This window comes from Pseudophryne corroboree, chromosome 2 (genome assembly GCF_028390025.1).
Source record: "Pseudophryne corroboree isolate aPseCor3 chromosome 2, aPseCor3.hap2, whole genome shotgun sequence".
Lineage (NCBI taxonomy): Eukaryota > Metazoa > Chordata > Amphibia > Anura > Myobatrachidae > Pseudophryne > Pseudophryne corroboree.
This window is the reverse complement of record NC_086445.1, coordinates 183,182,535-183,194,663: the sequence shown is the minus strand read 5'-3', so window position 1 is coordinate 183,194,663 and position 12,129 is coordinate 183,182,535. Positions and strand designations below refer to the sequence as shown.

The following is a 12,129-nucleotide window of genomic DNA, read 5'->3' as shown; positions in this document are numbered from 1 at the left end:
AGTAACTAAGGATGAAAGATGGACTTTCACAAAAATATGCCAGCACTCAGCAGCGTGCAGTAAGCAACTTCTGATTAATTTTCTGAATAGCTGTTTCACTCTCATCTATTACATGTCAGTATTATTGGTTTTAGTTTAAATGGATTCAATGAAGTTTGACTGAGGAAGGAAATTATATTATTATGTGCTTAAAAATAGATTTTGATAAGGGCATAGCAGTCCAACTAACTCTTACAAGTGTGTATTATATTGTATGTTGCGTTGATGTTTGTACATGCGCACATTCATATGCAATACTGAAAAATTGGTAACTGACTGATGGTTTATGACTTAATGAGCAGGTACAGACGAATGTCAAATTCCTTGTTTCTTACATTTCAGCATGAATGTTGTCACCATTGAAATTAAAGCTAAAGCAAAGCCTTTAAGACGTGGATAAAATATCACCCTGATTTATTGTTATGTTATTCTGCAGGAAGAAATGTGAGAGACTGCAGTCCAATGTGCGGCCACTAAATCACTACACGTGTGTCCAGGAAGGCCCAGGATGAATTTATTGCAGAACTAGACAAGACAGGTTTGTCTGAAGAGAATCCCTTGGAGTTACGTTACAGTGATCCCTTGGAGTTACGTTACTAGTGATCTGCGGAGATACCATAAGACCATGGCAAACAGTAGCAAGGAGCGTCTCTGCGGGTCTGGTGCGCCCCTTGGTCATGTCAATGGCTTCCCCCCATCTGTTTACCCCTTTGCCTTTAGTGGAGGGATGCGGAGCTCACCACCTTTCGAAGTGCTTGCCAATGGGAACTTTTTCCGAAGTTTCCCCACCGACCTGCCCAAAGAAATGGCTTCTCTGTGTGAGTATGCAATAAGCACTAATTGATGTATATTAAATAGTCAAATAATGGTAATAAAACAAAGAGAATAAAATAGTTAATGAGATAAAGGGTAATTAGTGTAACTTTTCTTATTACATTGCAATGTTTTTTAATCCTAAAATCCTTTTCAACCATTCAACATACTATTAAGGTTCACCTGGTGTATGCACAGTAGCGGCAGTAATTATGTGGGCTGAACAAATATATATATATAGGGGCGTACAACCTATTAAGGGGTCTATTTATCATTGATCACATACTCAATGTAGGAAGCTGTTATCATACCGACAGTCTGGATCCCGCCAATCACAATATAGATGACGGAATCCCGACAAGCGGGTGCCTTATTTACTAGGAGCCAGTAACATTACTGAGGGGTAAGCCATAAAGTGTTTCCTTGGAAATTAATGCCTACACAATGGCTGCCAGTAACTCCCTCAATAATGTGCACTCTCCACCCTGTATTTCCCTTTAGCAATCTCGCACTGCAAACAGTGGCGTAAGTTCGCCCCAGTCGCCCGGAGGCATGATAAGTGTTGGTGCCCCCCCCTACATACTGTATACACACACACCCTTCATATGTAGCTATCCGGCACTCATGTTGAACAGTAGTAGCGTGCTCAGGTGCCTTTCCCAATAGTAATATAGATACACATACAAAGTGGACGCACTCCAAGTCAGTCATCACAATAAAATAGACATCAGCATACCTTTATAGCAAACCTACAGTACTCCCTCACCCACCAGCGTGTCACAATGTAGATGCTTTGGCGCAGTGGTGTGCCCATATACAGTATATATATATCAAAAACACACAAACGCCACTTTCAAGAACAATACAGCAGGGGATTAAGTCCGACTGCCCTGGCTCAGTAAATCCTATTATAGGGATTGATGAGGAGGGCTCCATCTGTAGGCTACACAACAGCTCTTCTTCCTATTTTAACACCTTAAGTGCCTGTGTAGCAGCCTATAAAGTGGGTGACCCCCGCATCAGCAGTGTGTGGATGGGCTCCGCAGCAGAATGACGGAAGACGCAGAAATAACTCTGACATCCCGCTCAGTATAGGGGACACAACGTCCAGTGACTGCTCTCTACACTCTCACATACAGCAGGCAGGGTGTCATGCAGGTGGTGGACATGGAGAGGTAAGCAGATGTTCATCACAAGGCTTTCTCTCCTAGCGTTAGTACTGATCACAGTTCAGGGACAAATCATAGGGAAGTGTGGAGGTGGCAGGTCACAATGGAGAAGGAGGAGGTGGAGAGCAGCTCCCAGGACTCTAGTCTGCACTCCCTCTCCCCTGCCGGAGGCGAGTACCAGACAGCTGTACGATTGCGAGACCTGTCACATAGAATATGATGGCAGATAAGAAATACTTGGCCTATGTAGTCTGCCCCTATACACTCATGCACTAGGGTTAATTTTTGTTGGGAGCCAAATAACCTACCTATCCAGAGTACCTGGTGGAAATCCACGCCAGCAATGGGAGAATATACAAACTCTACACAGTTAGGGCCATGGTGGGAACAGAACCCATGACCTCAGTGCTGTGATGCATAATGATAACCATTACACCGTCCACACTAAAGGGAGTATGCAAGTCTCTTTATTCCATGGACAGTAACATACTGCGCACTGATACAGTTAATGATAATACTATATATATATTTTTTTATTATTATTATTTTTACCCCATCTTGTGGTTCAGTACTCACTATTGTAAATGCAGTTGCCTGGGTGCCCTTGCTGATAATGATGTATATAAGTGTGGCGTCCTTTCCTTAGATGCTCCCAACACCAGGTGAGAGATACTGCATGGCACTCCAGGACTTCTTTAAATCAATAAACTTTTACCGCAATATATCAACGATTCTGGGTTACTAGAGACCCGTCATCAGGATCTGAGCAACAGAAACGTTTATATATTGCAGTAAAATGTAATTGATTCAAAGAAGTCCTGGAGTGCCATGCAGTATCTCTTACCTGGTGCTGGGAGCATCTAGGGATGTCACACTTTGCCTATATATATATAGACGAAAATTCACTCGAATTGAAACGTTGAAACAAGCCTCTTGTGTGGCGTTTTTTATCCTTGAAAACAACCAGCCGTGAGTGCCGCCTCTCTGTGTATGTGTGTCTACTTTATTGTTGTGGAGGGCACCGGGCCTATTGTAATGCTTTTACGAGTGCCGGTCCATTCTCTCATTCTATATATATATATATATATATTTTATAGGACTGTGAGCCTGGCACTCCTTTGAGGGTACAATGAATTCTTGCTGTGGTGCCCTCCTTAGGTCAAAGCAACGGTCTCATATAGATGTGGAATTCAGTGGCACTCCACAGACTTGTATATAGTTAATACTCCATACTTTATTTAATTCATGGATTAATTATTATTAATATATTCATGTCTGTGGAGTGCCACTGAATTCCACATCTCTCTCTCTCTCTATATATATATATATACATTTACTTATTCTGGTGCCCCCACAAGAAGTTCTAATACATTGCTGGGAGGTGCTGCACTTAGGATCACTTCAGTAATGACACACACAGCAGCACCATTATATAATCAATATTTCAATCTGGTACTATAGATTGTCATCAGGTATGGTATCCTGGTGACAATCTATACCAGATTGAAATATTGATTATATAATGGTGCTGCTGTGTGTGTCATTATTGAAGGGATCCTAAGTGCAGCACCTCCCAGCAATGTATACAATGAGACCCCCCGCGCGCGCCCAATTACCGGCATTCGGCACGAACATGTGACCGTCACAAGGATGGGTAAGTGAGGCTGCCCTGGACCTCCACTTACCCGCAGAGCCGGAGCACACAGCGGCTGGCCGGTGGGATTTTCCCTCGGAACGCTGAGCGTGCGCATGCTGCTACGAGCTCCTCCTCCTCCGGTGACAGGCTCCAGGCTGCGAGTAGCTCCTCCAGTCCTCCTCCTGATCTGCGGGCTCCCCCTGACACGGACACGAAAGCTCCTCTTCAGGAGTCAGGCAGCGGGAGACAGTGTGGAGGAGATGTGCCCCCTTGAGGTCAGGAGCCCGGCGGCAGCCGACTCCACTGCCTCCCAGAGTTCCGCCCCTGACTGCAAATGTAACTTTGATAGTTGCACGGCTTTGGGAAACAAGGTACACAAGTGCTCCTAATCTGTACTTCGTATCACCCTTCCATAGACTGGTGCAGTCTCCTGTACCTCTCCCAACACTATCACCTTGCATGTGGAAACTCCGAACAGCGCCTGTGTTGTACATGGAGGCCTGCAATGTGTCAGGTGCACTTCAATCCTAAAGCACCACTTACTATTAGTTATAAATATTATGTCTTGCTCAAAGTAAAATAAATAGATGTAAACTCAATGCGCAAATGTTGGTTCGAATCAACAGAATTTTACTTCCAGTTTCTGTTTTACTGGTGATCATTAAAGGACATTACATTATACTAAAACATTATTTATTTGTGATCTATAAACAAGACAGCTCTCACAGTGGTTGAATCATGCCTGATATAACTGGTAATGGGCCTAATTCAGACCTAATGACAAATTTGCAGAGGTTTGCGATCAGATAGTGAAAATCCGCCCCGTGCAAGTCTGCGTACACCGTGCAAAAAGCTTTGCAAACGCCGGTCAGCTGCAAATCTGCTCCTAACTCACTCACCATCTAATGATTTTTCCAGTCTGTGCGTAGCCCAGGACTTACTCCTACAGTGCGATACAAACAGGCTGATCGGGGCCGGAGCTGATGTCACACACCCACCCTGAAACCGCTTGGGAAAGCCTGCGTTTTTCCTGACACTCCTAGAAAACGGCCAGTTACCACCCCCAAATGTCCGCTTCCTGTCAGTCAGACAATGTTCATCTAGCGAACAAAAAAGATGCAGGATTTTTTCACAGTTTGACCTGGCGCCTGTGCATTACGATCCGTATGGCATGCGCAACCATTCGACAACAGCGATGAGGTCTGAATTAGCCCCAATATACTATGTTCCTTGGATCACTAGTGTATTGGGTGTAATATATTATTCTATTTTTTTTTTCTCATCTAAACAACTGTAAGGAACCAAAATTAACAATGTATACATATTTGGGTTCCTGTACTGCATAGCAAAAAACAATTTGGTTGGTTATATAAACACTGTTTCATATTAAAATATTTTCTTAATGTATTTTCATTTTTCTTTGATTTAATTCTGAAGCATTTTGAAAAAATAATCAAACAGCGTACAATGTCATATTGTTATATCGGGACAAGACAAAGATAACACATGATCACATGCTATGGATATAGCGTATGAATAACTTGTGGTAAGGCAAAAAATTAAATTTGCCAAACACGTATCTAGGGGGTCATTCCGAGTTGTTCGCTCGCAAGCTGCTTTTAGCAGCTTTGCACACGCTAAGCTGCCGCCTACTGGGAGTGAATCTTAGCTTATCAAAATTGCGAACGAAAGATTAGCAGAATTGCGAATAGACACTTCTTAGCAGTTTCTGAGTAGTTCCAGACTTACTCGGCATCTGCGATCAGTTCAGTCAATTTCGTTCCTGGTTTGACGTCACAAACACACCCAGCGTTCGCCCAGACACTCCTCCGTTTCTCCAGCCACTCCCGCGTTTTTCCCAGAAACGGTAGCGTTTTTTCGCACACACCCATAAAATGGCCAGTTTCCGCCCAGAAACACCCACTTCCTGTCAATCACATTATGATCACCAGAACGAAGAAAAAACCTCGTAATGCCGTGAGTAAAATACCTAACTGCATAGCAAATTTACTTGGCGCAGTTGCACTGCGGACATTGCGCATGCGCATTAGCGACTAATCGCTCCGTTGCGAGAAAAAAATAACGAGCGAACAACTCGGAATGACCCCCCTAGTACAGAAATAAAAGTAAAAAGAAGAGGAAACATAAAGTAAGCATAGTAACAGTGCCGTGCGGACTAGTAGACCCCCAATAATTATATAGGAGGGTCATTATCTATGAAATGTAGGCAGTGTTGCATTGGGGCTTGAAGGGCCCACCAGGGAATGCAGTGGTAGGGGATCAAACAAAGGGTTGCTGTCAGCTACCAGAAGTGGTGTGGCCATTCACCAAAGAGGGACTTGCCCAACAATTATAGAGGACATGCAAGAACAGGGCCCCTTTATAAAGGAGGGGCAGGGGTGTGTCAGGACCACCCACATTGATTGGCATGAGGGCTATTTTATGTGCAGTTTCTATAGAAACAAACCAAGCACAGAAATTTATCCTACAGGAGGGGGGGGGCTCAGGCAGTGGGGATTTCCCCTGTATGACTGTGGGCCAGTCCGAGTCTGGACATATTTAGATGAAAAGCATTGGATGAGCAGCAATTGTGTCTGCAATGGGAGCATAGCTATGTGACTTTCCCAGACATTAAAAAATATGGTGATTCTAGATTCTTTAGCCACAGAAGCCCCCATGCAATTCATCCTAAACCAACAAAATATTTTTTTCCCAAAAGATAGAGAAAGGAGGCATTCCCAGCTAAATCAATGCAGTATGGTCTTATTAGCTGCTGCACTCAGAGCAAGTAGGAGCTTCCGACTTCATGGCCCTGAGGCAGAATCCCCAATATAGCCCATTCAGGAATAAGGGGTATAATTTGACAAGAAACTCCAAAGCAAACCTGCAAATCCAAAGCCAAAAGGCTCTAACTAGAGGGCAAGACCATAAACAATGATAGAGATCTGCATTATCCTCCCCACAAGAAGGACATCTGTGTGAGGGAAAAGAACCCATTAAAAATCCCTGATGCCGGCTAATATTTATTAAATGAATATTTTGCTGCCATTTTTATTGCAGTTTGGTGATAGTCTTTCATCTTTTGTGTTGTGGACATTATAATGTTGGATTCAAATTGGTGGAAACCTGTGAATATTTCAATATTTATGTGGGTGGCAGCTTGATCTTGTTCTGGGACAGGTTAGTCTCACAAGGGGAACTTTCCAGTACACTGGTGGCAGGTTAGTCTCACACAGGGAATTTTCCAGTACACTGATTGTTGGCAGGATAGTCTCGATAGTCTCACACATGGAACTTTCCAGTACACTGATTGGTGGCAAGGTAGTCTCACACAGGGAACTTTCCAGTACACTGATTGGTGGCAAGGTAGTCTCACACAGGGAACTTTCCAGTACACTGATTGATGGCAAGGTAGTCTCACACAGGGAACTTTCCAGTACACTGATTGGTGGTAAGGTAGTCTCACACAGGGAACTTTCCAGTATGCTGATTGGTGGCAGGATAGTCTCACACATGGAACTTTCCAGTACACTGATTGGTGGCAAGGTAGTCTCACACAGGGAACTTTCCAGCACACTGATTGGTGGCAAGGTAGTCTCACACAATGAACTTTCCAGTACACTGGTTGTTGGCAAGGTAGTCTCACACAGGGAACTATCCAGTACGCTGATTGATGGCAGGGTAGTCTCTCTCATGGAAGAGAGACTACACCCACAGGAGGCCCGCTGTCATGTTTCCGATCGCTGCGGCTGCGTGTGACATCACGCAGCAGCTGCAATCAAGCCCCTGTTAATTATTAATTATAATAATATGTCCAACAAATACACATAACATACTTTTAATTATAGAAATATGTAATACATTTCAAACCACACAACCATAAAGTGGGAGAAGTTTGAGAGTGTTAGGATCAGAGATGAAGGCAATCAACAAACCCAGTACTCTGACCAAGCTCATAAGTAAATTGGTCAGTCCAGGCTTAGATATATATTGTTGGTATCTGTAACTGAATTAATAAACACACTGATCCTTTAGATATAAGATATTCGGCAGGATGTAATGGAGTCTGAGATTGCTGGAGGTGTGGGATGCAGGCTGATCTCTGACTTTTTTTTAAAGGGGCAAACACTTACAAGACCAAACTATGCCTTGCAAGTGATTTTTGGGACATCTCCTCTGTGAGATCTTGAAGAAGATGTCCAAGAGAACACGTGCAAAGGGCATAATGGTATGAATCGTGGCATCGCGCTGCAGGGGACACGGCTATAACGTGATTTAAACAGGCAAAACATGACATGAAGAACTACCAAAAGTCCTCTGTTGCTTTTCCTGGGGGAAAAAAAGACAATTGGTGCGTTGTGGTACCTAGCTCCGCCCCCATAGCCATTATATCTGTAAATCGGTACTATGCTGTTAATGAGTGCGCTACTTTTATTGTTAACGATTGCTCTCCTGTAGCTTAAGACGGATGAAAGTCGGGGAGAAAAATCCTTTTGACGCCATTCTTGGCGAAATCCATCAATTCATGGCTTCGGATACACAGTACTGGCTTCGAATACACAGTATGGCTACTTAGTATTTGGTTAAATGTATATGCTAGAAACCAAAATGTTACAGTTTCGTTACTGAAACATATTTACCAGCGTGATGAAAAATTAAAACTCATACAAAAAAAAGCAAAAACGGTATAGTAGTCCCTTTAACAGCGTAGTATCGTCTTTTTTTTTTTCAATATTGACCAACTGCTCATTAAAATACAGCTTTTACTGCATAACCAATGCCATTTGTACCATCTGTTCTTATTTTTTAGCCCTATTGTGGAGGTGTACTTAAAATTCCTAAAAGTGCATTATAATTAAGTTCTGTAAACATGACATGATGGAAATTGTAGTGTGCCAAGGTCCATCAAGGCAGTGTCGTGTGTAATATACTTATACTTATATAAACTCAGCTCAGCAGCAAAGTCAACCTGGAAATGATTAATAACCTTGTATGCAGTTATGATGATAGTTTACGAGATTCTTACGAGATTATACAAATTATTGGTGTTTAATTATTATACTAGATTTGGTACAAATTTCATATCAAGTACAATGGTCTATCTTTATATTGTCAGCATGCGACTAACCAAAACCAATCATCAATATTCATTGTGTATGGAAATGGACAGATACTTCAGGTGTAGGACTTGTTCAGTAGGTCAATAGATAAGCATAGTGTAAACATGTGTAACTTTTCTCTAACCATCTAGCACAACTCATTAACAATCATTAGTATTAATGTTTTGCACCATAATTGCTGTTGTGACTTCTGAGAAAATTCTGACCACTGCATTTGCAAATGTATTTTTAGCCTTGCTAACAATAAAACAATGTCATAAATAGCATCCGGTAAGCAAATTGCAAATATATTACATAAATCTGATATTTACATTAACATTCCTTGCTGTTTAGTATGGGATTGTGTTCTGTTGTCTCATGTAGTTGCAGTTAGGATGTTTTGTTTGTCAGAAGTAGTGTATAGAGTAGACTATAGAATCCTATGACTCACATGTTCCTGTGTGCCAGGAGTAGAGTGTTACCGCATCACTTCAGGGGAGATTTAGGGGTATATTCAATTGAAGTCGAAAGCTGCCGTCTGTCGAAAAGACGGCAGTTTTCGACTTTTTTAGGTCGGAAGGGGTTCCGACCTATTCAATTTAACCCCAAATTATTTGACAAGTCGAGGAATTTGATTTGTCGAAAAGCACGTGGATCGGCGGAATAGCTGCCGATCCACGTGCTTCTGTCGGTTTTGGCCCCCTTTTCGACCATCTCAATCCGACTTTAAAAACAGTCGGATTGAGATGAGGGAGCCGAGAGGAGGAGAGGGGGGAGACCAGCGGGGAGACGGGGGAGAGCCACGGGCAGACAGGGGAGAGCAGTGCTACAGCAGCGGCTATAGCAACGTAGCCGGAGGATGTGTCACAGCCGCCGCTCACAGCAGCGTCCACCCGGCTCCAGCAAGCGAGACCTGCTGGAGCCGGGTGGACGCTTCCGTCGATCCACGTGCTTTTCGACAAATCAAATTCCTCGACTTGTCAAATAATTTGGGGTTAAACCCCTTCCGACCTAAAAAAGTCGAAAACTGCCGTCTTTTCGACAGATGGCAGCTTTCGACTTCAATTGAATATACCCCTAAATCTCCCCTGAAGTGATGTGGTGCTCTCCCCCGTCTTGCTGCGGCTCTCCCCCGTCTCAGCTCCCGCATCTCAATTTTTTTTGAAGTTGAATTGAGATGGCATTGAATAGCCCTTGTCGGATCCATTCCGACAAATGAATGTCGGAATGGATCCGACTTCAATTGAATATACCCCATGGTGATGGTGAAGCTGTTCTAGCTATAAAATGGCTAGGGCAGTGGTTCCCAAACTTTTTTTTTAATCACAGCGCCCTAGAGTATCAGATATTTATTTCACTGCACCCCTAGGCCAAAAGTTTCTTATTGAGAAATTCAGAACAAATGATTTGCTACTGTTTGGCCACATATTTTATGATGGGAAGCCACAAGCACTTGTTTTGCCTGACCATAAATAATTTTAATTGGTCCCGGACCACCAACCCAGGGAACCCCCGCAAGTATCCTGAGGCACCCCAGGGTGCTATGGCACCCAGTTTGGGAACCTCTGGCTTGGTAGATTTCTCCCATTCTATTAGATAACTTTTGTACATTGGATAAGAGCAGCGTAGGCTCTTATATAGTAGCTATTTGTGATAATGTGTCAACAACTGAATCTGAATGATTTCCAGCAGAATATCATTATCAAAGTTTATGGGATTATTTTCATAATATGTGTTTATTATATGGAATTCAAGTTACAAATGTCATTTGCTCCCTTTACAAAATAGATGTAGCATAGTCTTCAGCAGTGACAAAATGTCCCCAGTTTTTCTGCTTGATTTCTAGCAGAACACCTTTGATGAAACGTTTCTAATTTCTTGCAGAATGCCATTGTTGGAAATTGCCTGATATCTTGCAGAATACCATTGATGGACCCTGTCTGATTTCTTGCAGAATGCCATCTATGGAACCTTTCTTGTAAAATGCCATAGATGGAACGTGCCTAAGTCCTTGTAGAATAGCAGTGATGGAACCTACATAATTTCTTGTAGAATGTCATTGATGGAACCTGCCTAATTTTTGTACAATGGCTGTGCTGGAACATGCATAATTTCTTGTAGAAAGGCATTGATGGACTTTATTGAATTTCTTGTAGATTAGAATTAATGGAACTGACATTTGATGAAACCTGCAAGATTTTATTGCATAGTGTGTTTGATTAATCCTACCCAAAATCTTGCAGAATGCCATTATTAGTGCCTGAGATCTTGCAGAATGTCACCGAGGGAACCTGTCTGAGCAATTGTAGAATATCTATGAGGGAATCTTCCTGAGCTCTTGCAGAATGTTACTGAGGGAACCTGCGCAAGCTCTTGTAGATTGTCACTAAGGAAACCTGCCCGAGCTCTTGTAGAATGTTACTGAGGGAACCTGCCCAAGCTCTTGTAGATTGTCACTAAGGAAACCTGCCCGAGCTCTTGTAGAATGTCACTGAGGAAAACTGCCTAAGCTCTTGTAGACTGTTGATGAGGGAACCTATCTGAGCTCACGTAGAGTGTCACTGAGAGAACCTGCCTGAGCTCTTGTAGATTGTCATCGAAGGAATCTGCCTGAGCTCTTGTAGAATGTCACTGACGGTACCTGCCTGAGCTCTTGTAGATTGTCATTGAGGGAACCTGCATGAGCTCTTATAGATTGTCACTGAAGGAACCACCATGAGCTCTTGTAGCTTGTTACTGAAGGAACCTGCATGACCTGTTGTAGACTGTCACTGAGGGAACTTGCCTGAACTCTTGTAGATTGTCATTGAGGGAACCTGCATGAGCTCCTGTAGATTGTAACTGAAGGAACCACCATGAGCTCTTGTAGATTGTTACTGAGGGAACCTGCATGAGCTGTTGTAGACTGTCACTGAGGGAACTTGCCTGAACTCTTGTAGACTGTCACTTAGGAAGCCTGCCTTAGTTCTTGTAGATTGTCACTGAGGAAACCTGTCTGAGCTTTTGTAGATTGTCACTGAGGGAACCTGTCTGAGCTCTTGTAGATTTGTCACTGAGGGAAACTGCCTGAGCTCTTGCAGATTGTCATTGAGGGAACCAGTATGAGCTCTTGTAGATTGTCACTGAGGTAACCACAATGATCTCTTGAAGATTGTTACTGAGGGAACCTGTATGAGCTCTTGTAGAATGTCACTGAGGGAACTTGCCTGAACTCTTGTAGACTGTCACTGTGGGAACCTGCCTGAGTTCTTGTGGATTTTCACTGAGGAAACCTGCCTGAGCATTTGTAGATTGTCACTGAGGGAACCCGTCTGAGCTCTTGTATAATATCACTGAGGAAACCTACCTGAGCTCTTTTAGATTTTTACTGAGG

At 43.0% G+C, this 12,129-nt stretch overlaps 1 protein-coding gene across 2 annotated transcripts in view; it reads left to right on the top strand.

The window, feature by feature from the left end:
- The window catches only part of RARG (retinoic acid receptor gamma), a 289,456-nt gene that overhangs the window by 95,380 nt on the left and 181,947 nt on the right, over positions 1-12,129 (top strand). For both annotated transcript variants that reach the window (XM_063952103.1, XM_063952104.1), the window contains exon 2: positions 476-857. In XM_063952103.1, coding sequence (XP_063808173.1) covers positions 665-857 — 193 coding nt within the window. In that variant the 5' untranslated portion in view covers positions 476-664. The remainder of the gene's footprint in view (positions 1-475; positions 858-12,129) is intronic.